At 39.6% G+C, this 17,500-nt stretch overlaps 1 protein-coding gene across 1 annotated transcript in view; it reads right to left on the bottom strand.

Annotated features, from left to right (window-relative positions):
• Positions 1-17,500, bottom strand: part of CELF2 (CUGBP, Elav-like family member 2) — a gene marked incomplete at its 3' end in the record, with an annotated part of 117,101 nt that overhangs the window by 31,655 nt on the left and 67,946 nt on the right. The window contains exons 5-7 of the mRNA XM_008950028.1: positions 12,170-12,249; positions 7,134-7,292; positions 5,664-5,727 (exon numbers count right to left, since the gene is read on the bottom strand). Coding sequence (XP_008948276.1) covers positions 5,664-5,727; positions 7,134-7,292; positions 12,170-12,249 — 303 coding nt within the window. The remainder of the gene's footprint in view (positions 1-5,663; positions 5,728-7,133; positions 7,293-12,169; positions 12,250-17,500) is intronic.

Genomic DNA, 17,500 nt, shown 5'->3' with positions numbered 1-17,500 from the left:
ACTTGCTTCAAACCCTGCCTCTCCAAAATATGCTAAATGGAGCTGTTTCATTTATTACCTAAAAAAAACTCCAAACAACGAAAGCTAATTGCATGGGTTAAATCATGTAAGACTTTCAATGAAAATACTGTTACAAAAGCTCAATGGTTTTAGTCCCTGAGGTCAATATTTTCAAAACTAGTAGTTATCTTGAAGAAACAGCTTTCTCCCTTGAGTTGGAAACAGTTTCTCAGTGACCTTTACTTTTAATATGATATCCCTAAAGAGGTCATAGCAGAGAAGTGCTCCTTCAGTATGGCTCTGCTGGAATGAAGCCACCAAAGAGTCAGAGGATATAAAGGATCTTTGGGCCAATGTAAAAGTATAGAGCTTTTGTGCAGATGGTCCTGGCTTCCAACCGGTCCCTCCAGATCCACTGAGCCAATCCAACAATTAGAGGAAAATATTCAGAAAGCAGAAACTCACAGAGTTTCTCTCACCCATCTGCTCCTACAGACTCTGCAACAGGAGGAAATCTGGCTTGGCTAACAGAAGAAGGGTGAAACGGCTTGAACAGGGCTCAGAAAGGGCCAGAAGTTCAACCCAAAGTGCAACCAAACTGTGAGAGAGCTTGGAACTGACTGGAAAAACCCCCCTACATTGGAAAAATATAAAAAAGTCCCAGCTGTAGAGGGTTTAGGGATCTGAAAGCCAAAGCAATAAAAGCCAAAAGTATGGTTTCTTTTCCTGCGTGACTCCAGAAAGCAAAATACACTGTCTATTCAAAGAAATTAAGAGTCCCTTTATGTCTTTTATGATTACTGTACATGTTCCTATGTCCTGAATGGTTGCACACATAGAAATATTTCTGTATGAGCGAATGTTTATTCCTGCCAAAACATTTTACATTAATGGGCAATATAAAACTTCATAGATTGTATATGTTTGAACATTTCAATTTTCTACAATCACCCTTTGCAACACAAAACATCCCTGTTTATACTGTCTGTATAGTACTTTCCAGGTTCTTCTTGAACAGGCAGGTTGGCTTAAATAACTGCAGCTTTTAGGACCTAATCTAGTGCCAGCCAAATTCAGTGCAAACATTCAAATGACATCCATCTCCTTTGAACTAAGCTTTCCATGCAATTTGTGTATATTTGAAGGAGGAATGTTTTTTGTTTGAGAGGTTGCTAGTGCTTAATGTAGCTTGCATTGTCCTTTTAAAGTAAGGCAATCAAATCACACAATGTAATTCATCTACATTATTAGCCTTCCCCAAAGACAAAGCACATGCTAGACACTGAAGACTTTAGAGCTACGTGAGAGAAAACATTGCCTTTAAACTAGCATTGCAGATATTAGAGGAGGAGAGGAAAGGAGAGGAAGTGTTCACTACAGAATATACACTTGATGATGGCTTTTTTTTACAAAGGACAGTGAAGCCAAATTTGGCAAGGTAGGTTTAGCTCTTGTAATCAAAACCAGAGGATTAGTATAATACTAAAGGCAGCATTGCCAGCTCTCCCAACTTTATTACCAGCCTTGACATATTACACCGTTTTCACCAGCTTGGCTCCTGAAATAATACAATTCCATGAAAATCTCATTTTTCAACCAAAATGAGAAAACCTAAACAGGGGAAGCAAGCGTGGCACCTTGAAGCGTCGAAAGCTGGATGACTAACTACTACTTTTTGCCTTTCAGATTTTAATATCGCACAAATTTTCAATGAGCTAGTTTCTTGATTTGCTTGGACTGCACACATGGTGTATGAACAGAGGGCAAAGGCAGTGCTGAACAGAGCTTAGTGCCAGTGGGCTGGTATGGTGAGAAAAGCATTCATTTTTGGAGCTGGTGCTCCGTGTGTTTTATGTCTGTATGTTAGTGTGTTCTTGAGAAAAATACCTATTTTTCTTTGGAGTGAATCTCCAGTTCTCAAATCAACCAACAAACTCCAATGCTCTTCAACTAGAAATGCCCAAAAACCCCATTCCTTTCAACAAAACCAAAGCATCCCTGCTTTTGGCACATAAAAACTATTTAACCAAACTGAGGTATGATATCAGGGAAAGTGAATTTAAAACTTCACACTGAAGATCAGTATCTTTGCTCTGCTAGTAAAGAAAATTACTTTAAGAAATCATACTGAGGACTGCATGGCAAACATTTCCTCACACGTGTAGCAGGGAGTGTGCTGTATCCTTTCTGTTCAGTATAGAGTCAACAGGAGCTTTAGCAGTGTAAATAAATGCTTGCAGATCCAAAGGTTCCTAATTTTGGACACGAGGGTGGCTGTATTAGAAGTCCTAATTTAGGAAACTGTGACTTAGAATCATAGAATTATTTAGGTGAGAAAGGCCCTTTAATAGCAAGTCTAACCACTAACCTAACACTGCCAAGTCCACCACTAAACTATGTCCCTCATCAACACATCTACATGACTTTTAAATACCTTCAAGGATGGGGACTCCACCACTTCCCTCAGCAGCCTGTTCCAATTCTTAATAATACTTTTGGTGAAGAAATTTTTTGTAATGTCCAATCTAAAGCTCCCATGGTGCAACTTGAGGCCATTTCCTCTTGTCCTATCACTTGTTGCTTGGGAGAAGAGACCAACCCCCGCCTTGCTACGATCTCCTATCAGGCAGCTGTAGAGAGCAAGAAGGTCTTTCCTGAACCTCCCTTTCTCCAGGCTAAACAACACCAGTTCCCTCAGCTCATAAGACTTGTGCTCTTCTTTGGACATGCTACACTACCTCAATGTCCTTGTAGTGAGGGCTCCAAAACTGAACCTAGTACTCAAGGTGTGGCCCCACCAGTGCCATGTACAGAGGGATGATCACTTCCCTTGTGTCACTGGTCACACTATTTCTGATACAAGCTAGGATGCTGTAAGTCTTTTTGGCCACCTGGGCACGCACTGGCTCATATCAGCCAGCTATCAACCTCCAGGTCCTTTTCCACCAGGCAGCTTTCCAGCCACTCTTCACCAAGCCTGGGGTTGTTGTGACCCAAGTGGAGGACCTGGCACTTGTTGAACTTCATACCATTGGCCTCAGCCCATTGATCCAGTCTGTCCAGATCCTTCTTCTTCCACCCAGTGCTTGGTGTTGTCTGCAAACTTACTGAGGGTCTTCATCGAGACAAGCGTAAATGGGATGCTAGAGCCCTGACATGTAGGTAAGAGTGAAATTTCAATTGCTTATGTGGCTTTTGATCAAACTTTTAGTGTGTGAATTCAGTGATAAGCACAACCATTGACTTCAAAGATAAAAGCTGTACCCCTCAAACTCGAAGTTCAAAGAACTTGCAAGCTGCAGATATGGATCTTCTTTGGCACCTTACTCAATTGTGTCTAGATTTTATTCCTCACCTTGAAATATTATAGTAGTAGGTAAGCTATACACAATATGGAAATACATATTAAATCCACTTTTGTAAAATGAATGTATAAAGCTAGAGTTAAAAAACTCTGGGCCTTAACAAACATTCAAGGATAGCTTCAGCAGGTAATGCCAGATCTTGCTGCAGACAGAGGAGTATTTTCTATTCCTTTCACAAAATACATTAAATGAATCTTTAATACCAGATGCACTGCGTAACAGTACTGCATGATTCCTGAGGAGAGAACATGAAGTTTCAGTCCTAAAGATGAAACAGTGCCTAGATTTTGGCACATTCGTGTAGAGCTGCAGCTCAAACAGAAATGCTATACCCCTAATTTCACCTTGAACATCAAGGTCTAAGACTTGCATGTTTTGTGGAATAAAAGGAGTAAACTTGGGCCTGTTTATTATATGTATATAACATGAATGTAAGATTAAAAACCACAACTTTTTCCAGGAGAGGCAGTCGGTCATTAAATTATCCTGTAGATGAGAGCATTAGCAATATAATCTGTAGCTGAGAAGACATATCACTCAAGTAACAGTGATATGCTGCCGTTTTTTTAAAATGACTTTGCACTAGTCTCAAAACGATATGATTTGCAGAGGATAAATCATATCCCAGATTCAGAGCTTATCCTGAAATTACTTGACTAAAATTCTTAGTTTTAACACAGCTCTTGAAGACAAAGCTGAACATACACTAACAGTGGGAAACAAGGAGCAGAAAACTTCTAAGGTGCACATAATGCAATGGATATCACATTATTTTTCCTTGGTGTCTCAATTCTTTCATTTTGTAGACCTAACCAAATATGAAAACATTAAACACAATCTCTGAGCTCAAAGCCACTTCCAAAACTGCCAAGCATAAAACTGTTACTGAGCCGCTCTGTTCTGTTTATCATATTAAGATACACTTTTTTGATGAAAAAATGCTAGATTGCAAGTGTAACATAATAGAACCAGCAAGCACTGCCAGCAGGTCTGAGGAAGGGAGAATAATTCAGAGATATTGTCATCTGTAGGCCAATTTATATTGTCAGACAGCAGGTTCCCATTAGTCTCTGATGTCACTGCAATAATGGCATAATGTAACAATTGAGCACAGAATACCTGTGGGGTATAGCTATACGGCGTGGCCTATCTGTACTTGTTAGAGCAGCTCAGGAGTCATTCAAAGCAGAACCAGAGGAAGCAAAAGACCAGGATTAAAAGAAGAATGAGAAAATGGTGTTCATAAAGACTTTTGAATATTTTAGCCCTTGTTTTGTGATGATGAAGCAAGCACAACGTTGTATTTCATTGATTCAGTGGCTTCATGATTAAAATAAACGAATGTAGCAATTTAGGGGTTTTGTGCTTCCTTTTTTTTTTTTTTTCTTTTTCCTCTAACAAGAAAAAAAAAAAGCTTTTTAACAGTTTCTCGCGGCAGGCATAATGTGCATCTGTGCTCTGATTTACTGCACATGCTGCCTTCTCCAGCATCATGTTAAGTTAGGGTATCAGCATGGTAGGTCACACAGCGGGAGTGACCTTTTGCTAATCACTACACATCAGTTACTACTGGCACACAGCTCATTACTAAGAAACCCTCCAACTAGCTGGCTTTCAAATCCGCTCACACTTTGATATTTTTTTTTTGTTCCCTTTTCTTTCTTTCTTTTTTTCCTCCAGACTAAAGATTATACTTTTACATAAAATCCTCTGTTGTGTAATTTTGTCAACTAGGGTTCCAAAGTCAAAAAGGCACCCAGTTAATTTTCCCTGATTATAAAAGGAGCCTGGAAATTCACACTGAAGGTAGGCCTGTAATCTTGGGTTTCATTAAAAAGGTCAGAACATTTTTACTCACCACCTATTATTAAAATGTTTGAGGGCTGCCATTAATTTGATTTTTCAGGACACAGAAATCTCACTGGAAATGAGAATGTAATCCTGCTGTTGCTTTACTGGCACTTTTCATAGGGTAGGATACGGCTGCAGGGACTATGAGCTCTCCTGCAATTTACAATTGGTTACTTTGGACAAATGGCAGGTGACTAATGCAAGACAAACTGTTTGCACAACCTGGGAGCACTGGGTTTAATTTCAGTTTCTGAAAGAGGGGAGAAACTGTTTCTATTGATGTTGAACCGCGAGCTGTCCCCTGCCAATACATCTGCCACATTTAATACACAATGTGCGTGGCCCCCTCCAACCCCCCCTGGACAATGTGATTATTAGAGGCACAGAATTCAATAGCTTAAGAATACAAAACATAGCTGGAGGAAAATGAAGTGGATTTTAACTTACCGGCCATTTGCTGAATGCCGCTGAAGGCACCCAAGTTACTGGAGGAAGTTGCTTGCTGCAGAAGCTGCAAATTAACAACACAACACAGCAATCTATCTGACATTAATGTAACAAATGAAGATAAAACTAAAATGAGCTATCATTTCATATTTGGAGTATTTATGCTTTCCTTTACATTTATATATTCTCTTGCTTCTGTCTGTTGTTGGAATGAACATCCCTAGAGTCAATGCTGTAAATCCATATTAATGTCTAATCTCTATTAAGAAACACAGAGGCACAAGGGAAACTCAATAACATTGCTGCTTTAAAACAATTAATCAATTTATTCTTTTTAACAACCAGGTGTTAAATCTATTTAAACCAACATAGCGTGACTAATTACAACCCTCTGTAGTCTAGTAGTTACCATAACTCATCTCTGTCAATCACAGTCCATTTTCCCCCACCCCCTTGAATTCATTTTTTTTATTATCTTTATGAATCAAGCACATAGATATTCATTAGACTGGTAGCTGTATATAACAATTTAGCCTACCTCAGTATTAATTAGACTACCTCAGCACTAACATATATTTTTAATTGCTGGGTAAATTGCTGTTTATATTATATCACCACACCAAAGCATTGTATGCATACAGATTAGATATTTATGCACCCACAGTGCATCTGTGTGGACGCATTTATTTGTCTAACTCAGAACCATCAGGAACTCCCAGGTTATCCAAAAACTGCTCAACCAGACCTCTCAACTCCAGAGCCACAAAAGGCAGAGGCTCCCTCTCAGCTGTGCTGCAGAGGAGTCTCTCTTGGCCACCCAGGACCTGTGGCTGTGGATTTCAGTTTTCTCTAACTGGGGCAGCAGCTGACATCTCTTTCTCATCCTACAGATGGACCAAGGAAAATACCATTTCAAATTTATGAGAAACAAATAGCTTTCCCCTGCCATCTTCCCTTTCTGTATGAGGTAGTGTGAACCATGCATGTTTAGCACTGACAGGAACAGACATTCAAGTGAAAGTAATTTCCAAATGAAAATGTAGAAAATCAGAGGATTGGACCACCATATTTTAGTTTAGAGCCTGCACCACATAGATACGGCCCCTAGAGTGTTCAGCTGCCTATCTGTCCTCCCCTAAGGGAGAACTTAAACCTCAGTCCAGCTACAAAAAAGACTCTAACATTCAAAAGAACAATAAGACTAATGGAATCAAATTTTATTTTGCAGCACGAGTAACTTTAAAGGCTTGACTTGGACAGCACTGACACATCTTGAAATGTTTATTCAAATCCCATTCCTTGTTATTTATTTTTAGACCATGTGCTAAACTTACAGAGTTTTATGTAGAAGACATGCTACGTATCCTGGAGGACGTGGCAATATATTGCAGGGAGTTTACTATAGCTGATTCACCATGGCTCTAAAGTAAATACAGTATAATATAACCACCGCCTCTGAAATGAACTTACAGCTAGATATTGTGGTGTGAGTCCTCCAAGACCTGTGAGGTTTCCCCAAGTGGCAGTATTGAGCTGTTGCATCTGCTGTGCCAACTGCTGCTGCAAACGCCGCTGCTCCTTGTCCTTCTGGGTGTCGGCAAACTTCACCACGATTGGCGAAGAGCAGCCCTGTGGTCAGACAGATTGGGAAAGACAGAAGCATTAAATCTCATCGAGTCCCCTTCACATCCTGAGCTCAGCCATGACCCAGAGAGCCACTGGCAACAGCACGACCTGAATGTTCACTCTCTCTTTGTGACTGGCATAGGTAGGACTGCAAGGACTCACATTTTCAGCTTCTTAGCAAAAGGAGCTATGGAGAAATTACTGATTCCCCAGTTCCTTTTACACAGCACCTTTCCTCAGGCTCTCTTTTCCTTCCAGCTATCAAAATTGCTGCCAGAGACAGCCAAGTGTACCAGTCCTCTTTAATTAAGCTTCACAGCTGATGAGATGGACGTGATGCTTTGTCTGCAGTCTGTTTTGAAGGCATCGCCAAAGGGAGAGGTGTCCAACCTCCCTGCTGCCAGGGACCACACAGCCAACACCACCCTGCCACCGTGGTCTGGCTGTGCAGTCACACTTGGTGCTGCTGGCTCGTGTACCTCACAGACTGTGAGCAGCAGATTTACTTCAGCATCCATCATCAGTGGGTCATCGGTCCTCTTCTTGTCAGAGACTCCCAGCTCAAAGTGAGCACCAAGGGTGCTGCTGCTAGGACAATTCACCCACCTGTGGTCCGCTCCCAGGCACGCTTTCTATCAAGCACCCTTGAGATCTGAACAAAGGGCAGGATGCAGACCAAAAGTGACTAGTTCTGGTGGCAACAGCCCATTCCTGGTTGCCACCATTTCTTCTACTGCTTCTATAAGCCTCTTGTTAAATGATATGGGATGGCTGCAAGACACGTTAGGAAACAGGGAAGCTGCAAAATAGAACTAGACATATGGTCTGCAGCCTACTCCTCACCCATGTCTGAGGGAGCCTTGAGAAGAAGTAGGAGGTCAAGGACCAGATGGACTTTTGAGGTAAGCTGGATAGTTCTCTTGGACTTCAAGTTGGGTATTCCTGGGCAGTCACTGAGAGAATGAAATGTGATTATGAAAGACGTCTCTGTTCCTTTCGCTCTATTTTTTTTCCCCTGCTAACAGATGTTTTCGTATTTTAACCTTTCAAGTCTTCATTATTTCAAATCAAGGGAGCAAACTATACACTGCAATGATTCAGTTCGTCAAATTAATTCAGGCATTTTGTGAGTCATAGAAGCTGTCAATCCATTTCATACTGTTTTTCAGTTTCATAGGATGCAATGAATAACTTCCCTCCCCCTGCAATGCTTTGTTACACTGATTTCTTGTCTAACTTCAATCTGAACACAATGGTAGAGTGAAGGGTGACTCGAGTCCAAAAAATACAGCAGCACTTTAGACAAAGTGCATAGCGTGGGACGTGGAGTGGGGTTATACTTAACCTAACTCTTCCCCTGGCTGCTCATGGAACATCTTCAGAAAAGCTCCTGTCCTCTATTATTTACAAAAAGCAGCCGTGCTCCTTTTCTCTGAAGAATCTCACACCAGGACAAAAGATAAGAATATTCATAATCAACAGACAAAATGATGAAATAAACCGTAATAATAATAATATCTCTTGTATGAAGATTTCCCATCAATACTGTTTCTTTAGAATTATCTCCCAAAATCATGAGTTGTGATTTATTATTCCACCTCCAACTCCTGTTCCATGCATTTTGCTGTAAAAATGTCTTTCAATATTTCAGTGAGGAAGAAAGGGGATACATGCCACTCCAGTAATCAAATAAAGATTATGAAGGAGCCAGCTTGTTACACAATTACCTCTCTCTAGTGATTTTTATACCAATATTAAAACTAAGACCCTCTTAAAAAAAAAAAAAGAAAAAAAACAAAAAAGAGCTGGGGGGTGGAGGTGTGAGGTAGATATTTTGGGTTTTGCCAATAAAAAACGCGAGCTGTTTCTATTTAATATGAGGATTGGTAGGCTAAGAACAACTAGAACTTACTGCTTTCTACCTAGATGTACAGGAGAATCAAATCTATTTCCAAAGAAATAGAAACGAATTTCAAAGGAAGAAATATTATATGGCTACTTCAGTTCTCAGTTCAGCAGCTCAGCACTCAACACTATAGCTGACATATTTATGAATGCTTAAATGTCAGTAAATTGTATAAAAACAATATCTCTGCAATTTATGAATCTATAATTCATTTTTTCACTGTCTGCTCTATATTTCATCACTTCATCATTTTCAAGAGAGCAAACATTCTGAGGACTAAAATTATATGTAGCAAGTGGCTCTATATGAGAAAAGGGTTGTTATTGTTGCATCAAATTTAGTCCATGATAACAAATTAGTGTCTTCTGCTGGTGCTGCATTTGAATGCCTTAAACAAACAAACAAAAAATCCACAGAAATGAGATAGGAGAGCAAAACCACTAAAGTAGCAATTATGTTTTTAAAATCAGTTGATTTAACCAGGTCAGAAAGTCAGGTGGAAAGAGTAGTTAGAGAATTCATTATTCTAGGAGATGTGTTCATCTGGACATTAACATCCCCATTGTTCTTTCTTAACCCACTTTGAAAATTCATCTTGGTCAATGATGTGTACCAAAGAACTGAAAATAATGAAATCAGAAGAGAAATTATGCAGTAATTGGGTTGAAACCTAATTGTTTACTACATATTGTCCCCAAAACCCACTTTTGTTTGAAAAAAAAACATGAAAAAAAGGTGTCTAAAGGACCAGGCTGGGAGTCAAGATTTAACACTAGCTAATTCAACTTAGCATTTTACTAGAAGAGTGCTGGCAAAATCAAGTCAAAACTTTTTTTTTCTTTCATAAATGGTGATTTCTCTTTTACATTCTTCCATTTTGTATCTTGAGAGGAAGCTCCAGAACATACACAAGGTGCACCTCCCTTCCTCACTCAGTGGCATGGTATTTCCACCCCATTTAGAGCCATTTCCCTCCCAAACAGCTGGTGCTGCCTTTGTACTTTTCTTTGTGTTGTCAAGACAGTAGGTAGAGACTTCCTCACCCACAGAGTTGGAGGATGTGCTGCTTGTCTCCAAGAAGGGATTCTTAGTCTAAGTTCAGCTGACACAAAGACCCAGATGTTCAAAGTGCAAACTATTTGGAATCATCTTGCCAGTTTGGGGATCTCATTGACGATGTCTCAAAAGGTGTTAGGAAGTACTTTGATTCAAGAGATCAACACTCTACAGAACTAATGTTAACACGAGTATCAGATCAAAATGCAGCCTCTTTTGGAGTACTGCACACAACAGAAGCATGGGAGAATCTGAGAGGTATTATTTCTTTACTGTTACCATCTTCTGAAGTAGAGGTGTGCAAAATTCATTTCACTAGACAGAAAAATACATTAAAACACATGGAAAATACAGGTAAAACACAGTGTTACCAATAAACATTTCCTTTTTACTTGGAATCAAACCCAGCAAAACATACAGATCTGAATTAATGGAGTAGTGCATGGCAGACAAATTGCTACAAGTATTATTTCAGAGACTCATAGTAGCAGTTTTTTCTCAATATACTATTAGACTGCATAGACTGTGTAACAGCAGCTTTCTAGTAAAGATCATCTCAATTATTCTCATCTCATTGGCAGATTCTCATCTAAAACTGTATACTCAGGGTCTAAAAATGCATTGCACTGAAAAGAAAACACATCAATTATAAAAGAAGCTCAACGAAATTCAAATGTGTTGTTTGGAAAGACAAGAGCTTTGCAATGCCGGTATCATTACTTGTAGGATACAGGAAACAGTTAGTGACATTTTCATGCACTGGCTTGGTTTTTATCTTCTCCTTCTTCTCCTCCTCTGTCCATCCTCCCACCCCTGGTCTCCCCGCTTGGCTTGTTACATAAAGCAGCTCAACGACATGACGCAATAATGATTGTTTAGCACCCAGCATGCTTTGGGAGACTAGAGCATTGCAAAGAAAAGTCACTGAGGAAAAAAAAAGATCAAAAGGTCCTGGTGGAAAAAAAAAGAAATAAAAAAGAAACAAGTGCACATAACATCAATGCCACCTCTGAGAAAAATCATCACTACACGAAGATACAGTATACATAATACAGTATAACATGCACTCTCCAATGATAAGCTAGAAGATCCAGAGTAAGTAAAGACTTCATACTTGTGCGGTTTTTTGTGCAAAATTCTGAAAGACCATGACAAAAATCACAGACTGAAAAAAGTTTTGAGATTGCCAGAGAAGCCGTGGCATTTGATAACCACTCCAGTGAAGGGATTTTTAGCCCACAGCTCTATTCACATTAAGTGAACAGGTTTAAAGTTTTGCGTTGCTCATCATGATAAAATACAAGGCCATAGAGGCAGTTTGGAAGGAAATAAAGAGTGTTGCTTTTAGGGGCTAGCCACGACTGTGCTCTGCAGGAAGTGCCACACTTCGATATGCTCTGTCACCATTAGCATTTTTATTGGCTACATGAAGAAAAAGAAATTATATTAACTTAAAAAGAGATTCTATTTGCAGGAAAACACATGCACTAGTAACTCAGCGTGGCCAGGTTAAATCTCTTGAGCTTTTCCTCAGAGCAGCATGAACCACAAGACTTAAAAATCTATTTAAGAGAAACTAGGATTTTTCTTTGGGGGTGTGTGTGTTAAAAGTAAAGTTATTTTACTCACCAGATATACTTTGAGTATGACTAAGGAGTGGTATTCACAGCATTTTTACTTTTTGCTGAATGCCACTGACAACAGGATCGAGAGCCGTGTTTGGATACCACACAGCAACCTTATTGTGTGCTTTCAGGTCATGAAGAAAAATAAGCTTCACAAAGACAGGTGTGAGTTGGTAAAAAGTTTAAATCTGTGATTGTCATGGGTCTGATCTGATCCAGGAGAGCATGGCTTTACCATTCGCAATCATTTGCACAAAGAAAACAAAGAAAGGGCAAATGATACAGTACTGTACCTCCATGGTCTGAGACTGGTGCATGGCTTTGATTGCATTCTGTGCCATTGCCCTTGTAGAAAATGTGACAAACGCACAGCCTGTGGGAACAAGGGGACAGGGAGCAGGAAAGACAAAAAACAACAAGACAAAAGGGTTGGACGCTTGTTAAACCAACACAGTCTACGAGAACGGCCACAAGACGACACTGTTCTCAGTAGTACATAAAAATAAACAACTTCTCTAGTTTATTTATCGACAGTGCTGACTTGCTAATCTGACCATAGATGAAAGAAAAAAAATTAGGTGGGGATGGGTTAGGAGAAAGGGTTTTTTCCTTTAATTGGCTTGGGTGGTTTTTTAATTTTATTTTTTTTTGTGTTTGTTTGGTTTGTTTGTTTTCCTTTTGTTTTGTTTTTGTTTTGTTTTTGTTCTTTAGCCACAGGGTTTGAAATAAGTGAGCCTTTTATGTAGATTTTGGATTGCATAGTTTAGTCTATTCAGACCATGCATTAACAATTGCTTGCTATGGCTTTTGTGCAGGTAAACTGTGGGTAATGAATGAACGACTGGCATCACTGGCAGCCGAACTGGGGATTTAACAGAAGAGTCCATAATGCCACAGATTTCCCTGATGGACCAAGAACAATCATACAAATAAGGATGAGAAGAACTCCACTGTGTAGCCTGTGACTAAGTGTGAAGAGACTCAGACAAAATTCAGTAATGTAGGTGGAATCTCAACATTTAAGAAAATAACATATTAAAAATAAAAGTCTTTATGATTTTTGTTTCTCCAAGTCCTAGGTACCAGTATAATTATTTGATCTATGAAAGCTACCACCAGCTTAAACAATTCTGAAGCTATGTGCATGAATAACTGAAAAATCACTTTTTTTTCCCCCCTCCTCAGCCTTTTAAATCATAATGAAAAGCCAGTAGGCTAATACTGGGGCTATTTTTCAACCGTTTTACTCTTGTCAGTCATATCTACACTGGGCATAGTACAGGTCAACTTTTTCAGTGCCTGACTCACTGCCCTTTTGACTAATAAAAACATTGCCTTCTGAGATTTACATTTTATTCTTCATGCACCCTTGGGCATCTTAAAGAAAAAGACTGTGAAATTAATGCAGATTCAGGCTGATTTTGTAATAATACCATGGCACACTAAAAGCTTAGCTAAAGCAACACAGACTTATTTCACTTGTGATCTCTAATGACTTTAAAAGTGCATTGATTTTCAGCTCCCTTAGCCTTGCACAGTTTGAACTTAGGTTTCAGAGAATAATTTAGTGTTCCACTCAATTTCCTCAAAACATTATTATTATTACTACTTAAAAGATTTCCAAATGAAGCAAATCTAAGCACTGAGAGACTAAAGCATATTGTCATTTTAGAGCTAATGCATGAAAGCTACGTTCCGTCATCAAAAATACAACATTGTTGCCCCTGTGGCCAATGGGCAAAATAAACCATTTTGCAATCCAGCAAGCAACAGATTGTTTGGTTTATGCAAATCAATTTGAGGCACAAAATACCTTTCCTTTTTTGCTCTGTGTGTACCTGGTAAGATTATCAAGTCAAGACTGTATTCACATTTTAATCAAACAACAGTAAGAGAAAGCAATGCCTGTTCATTACCCAAAAGCACTACATCTAGTCATGAAGATAAAGTCAATGCATTTTTGCATCATGCAGGTTTGTTTTTTTTCTCTTTAATGTACAGGCCCTTGATACAAGAGAACCTAAGCTGGCTTATGTACCTCTGACTGATAGGTTAGCATCATAAAATCAGAAGTCAGAATTCTTTTAGGAAAGCTTCATGGCACTGTTGTGACTCTGTGTATTTCTTAGGTAACATAAAAGCTGATGATGTCTTACTACTGTTTAACCACACCACGTGTTGCTTTACTATTCTTATTCAGCAACAAATTTCTGTCAAAGAAAAGGATGTAACAAAGCAGCTTTCTATAAGGCAATCTATATAAAATATGCAGTAGAAAGCTAAATAAACTACAGTACCTCTGCTAGATTCCATATTGCTGCTGTGCACTAAAAGTAAAGAGGCCCAAATTTACCATCAGTCTCAAAGCAATCTCTCTTAAAAACATTTCTCTTGCTATCTATCATGAACAGAGGAAATAACACCAAAGGCTTCCATTCCTTGTCTTGCAAATTCAACGGGGGATGAGCACAAATAGAGATATACTGGAGAGCAGGAGAGAAACCCCACACAGAGCCTTGAATAATATTGTTTATAATGGTCAAGAAACTGCTTCATTCACTTCTTTTGCTCTCATTATCCAGAAGTGTGTACCATAGTGACAATTACTGAATGGAGGTTTAGAATGCATAGGAAGCATGTAAAATGTCAACAAAAATCAATAAGACACAGTTTATGCATTTATCACAATTTCTACCCAGCAGTACTGCTGTAAGTAACTTAGTGAGAGATGTTGCAATTAGCAGGTCTCAAAAGAAATGTGAATCAGCAGAGAAATAAAGCTTCACTCGTCTCAAGATAAAACAGGCTCTCTCTTCCCTCCCTTAAGCTTTTTCTCTTTTTAACCACAAAGCTCAGCCGTCGGGGACTTTCAGCATCCAGCACTACCACAAAACCTCCCTCCTTGTTCCTCAGCCCAAATTCATTTGTGTGGATCCTGTTGCCTTTGTCGTGGAGCAAAACGACCTTCGTAGCAGTCTCTGTAAAGTGCCACAGAGCGACCTACCCATTTGAAAGAAACTTGTTCTCCTGGCAAGGGGAATGCCTGATGAATGAGGTTATGCAGCTTGAATATGAGCATTTGGAAACAGCATTCCACAGAGAAGGCAGGACTGAATTTTAATTACGGTTTGCCAGTCAGAGGCTACAAGGTTACGTCCCCTTGTTGCCTCCACTTGGCAGGCCATTTCCCACCCATGGGCAGTGGCCATTTAGAGTTGTAGAATGGTTTGTGTTGAAAGGGACCTTAAAGGTCATCTAGTTCCAACCCCCCTGCCATGGGGAGCTGGCACGATAAGTACCCAATTTGCCTCAATAACCACAGCAAAAATTCAGTAGACAATCTTATTTCTAAATTATTTGAAAACCTAGACCTTCATTTGTTACCATCAAGCACCTCAATTAAACGCTAGCTAATTTAACCATTTTTCCAGACATTGCTACAGGTATTCACAGCCAAGGGTTATTTTTTCAGCTACCAAATCTGGACGTTCACACACAAAATTTGTATATTTATTATGTGTGAACATCGATTTTATTATGTGTGAAACGTGGTTTTCTATATATTTTGTTATGTGTGAACCGTGGGAGCTTTTCCTTCATGACCAGACTGCCACACTGGAGGGGAGCTAAGCCTATATCACAGGATTCAGTCCGTTTAACTCCATTACTGAAGTTGCATACATAATTTAGGTATTCAGAAAAGCTGTTCTTCTGAGATGCTTGCATTTTCTGCCACAGTCAATGGCAGTACCTTTATTTTCCTACACAGGTACTACATATCCACTTCGGGAGGATGGTTCTGTTGGGCACCTAGACCTTAATCAGAAATGTGTTGTCTAAGAACACTAGATTTCACTTGCTTAAGCCAGACGAGCTATGCCTGAACCATCCTGGTCTCTTGCTCTTTCTGAGGGGCTGGGAAAAGCCTTTTCAGCATATTCTCACTCACTGTATCTCATGGATACAGGTGGTCTTTTGGGAACATACTGCCAGCTTTAGGGCTGTAAATCACAATTACAAGAGGACAAGACTAATCAGATTTCATGCCTTGTGGTGCAAGGAAACAAGAAAGACTTGCATGGCCTCTTACCTCATCCTATGGAATACTGCATTGATTGCAGTGCCATGGGCCAAGGTCTTCCAGGCCAATAGCTACAAGCAAACTATTTCTGTTCTACCTTACTAAATCCCGATACTGCAATTACAGGAGCTATGAAGCTTAGGAGAGAAAACGTGGAGAGGGGGATATTTCTGTAGCTAATGCCTTGAAATGACTTTGTTTTGTGCCACCAGCTACATAACCACACAAAAAAAACCCCAAACCTTTTGAAAATAGAGCCAACCCACAAGTCACCTTGCAATTATTTATCACCTCTGCTTTCAGACTGTCAGGGATCACTAGCAGAAACTAAAGAGGAGGGAGAAAGGAGGTCTAAGAGTTTTAGTTGTTTCTCCAAGGCTGCCTTCTCAACCCTTACAGCAGATAAATAATTGACTGAGGAAGGCTGCTTAAAGTAATTTCCTCCTGCAGGCAGAATTGGAGGGAGGTACCCAGCCCTGTCACAGAAGATATTTTGGAGCACATTATCACATTTGCCATCTTGGCTGTGAGAACATCTAAACTCACAGAGTTGGTCCTTAACCCCCTCCAACCCTAAACTGAAAGAGGATTTTGAACAGGCTGTGAAATTTGATAAGCTTCCTCCTCAACCCATGCTGTCCCAAAGCTAGGGCTTGATGCTCGAGCGAGTGAATTATTTGAAATACTTAAAAAAACTCAGCACTGGCCCGTTTCAGCTCCCCCTTCACTCGATTCTTCTCATCCCAGGCTTTCATAGACTGTTTTGAAATGTTCAGTCGGCAGTTCATGCACAGTCAAACATAACATCAATACTTGTGAGCTGCAAGTGAAGCAGAATGTTTTTAAGTATGGAAGCCTCAAGGTAAAGGGGTCTGATTTCACACCTACACAAGAAACCTCCCACATAAAACTGCTGTGGTCCAAAGAGGTTTTAAAGCCCCCCAAACCCTCAGTGAAGCCAAAGGGAGATGCAAACCCCCTAGATATTTTTTAATCAGGCCTAGAGTTAAAAAAGGGAAGTTTAAAAACATGGCTTTAAAGTTCTGGAGATGAAAGAAAGGCAGACATAATCAATTAAAAAAAGTAAATATATATATACGGTGACCCCTCTGACACGGAGGAAGGTTTGAGAGAATTTCAAAGTCATCTGAGCAATCGCAGTACTACGTGTGGTGGCTGCACAGTTGGAGGTGTAATGGCTGCACTACAGCTTCCTAGTTCATCGTAAACAAGTTTCTTCTTCAATTGCTATGAAGAAACAATAGTGAAAAGCTGCCAAAATACTCCTGCAAGAAGTATTTGGGATCCTCTGAGATGAAAGCCTCTATTTAAAGGAAAGATAAGGCTCAAATAAAAAGCTGTGGAAATTGAAGTGTGATAAAAATAAGCTCTAGTTGTGTTAAAATATTTCTAGCTGAGATTGCAAAGTAGACTTTTCCTTTTCTATATCATGCTAATATAGCACAGTCTGAAGGAAGGAACAGCCTGGGAAACAGCCTTCTAATGAAGACATCACACCAAAATTTTAGTGGTTAAAATACAT

Source organism: Merops nubicus, unplaced genomic scaffold (genome assembly GCF_000691845.1).
Source record: "Merops nubicus isolate BGI_N331 unplaced genomic scaffold, ASM69184v1 scaffold32330, whole genome shotgun sequence".
Taxonomy (NCBI): domain Eukaryota; kingdom Metazoa; phylum Chordata; class Aves; order Coraciiformes; family Meropidae; genus Merops; species Merops nubicus.
The sequence above is the reverse complement of the archived record's forward strand: the minus strand, read 5'-3'. Positions and strand labels throughout refer to the sequence as shown.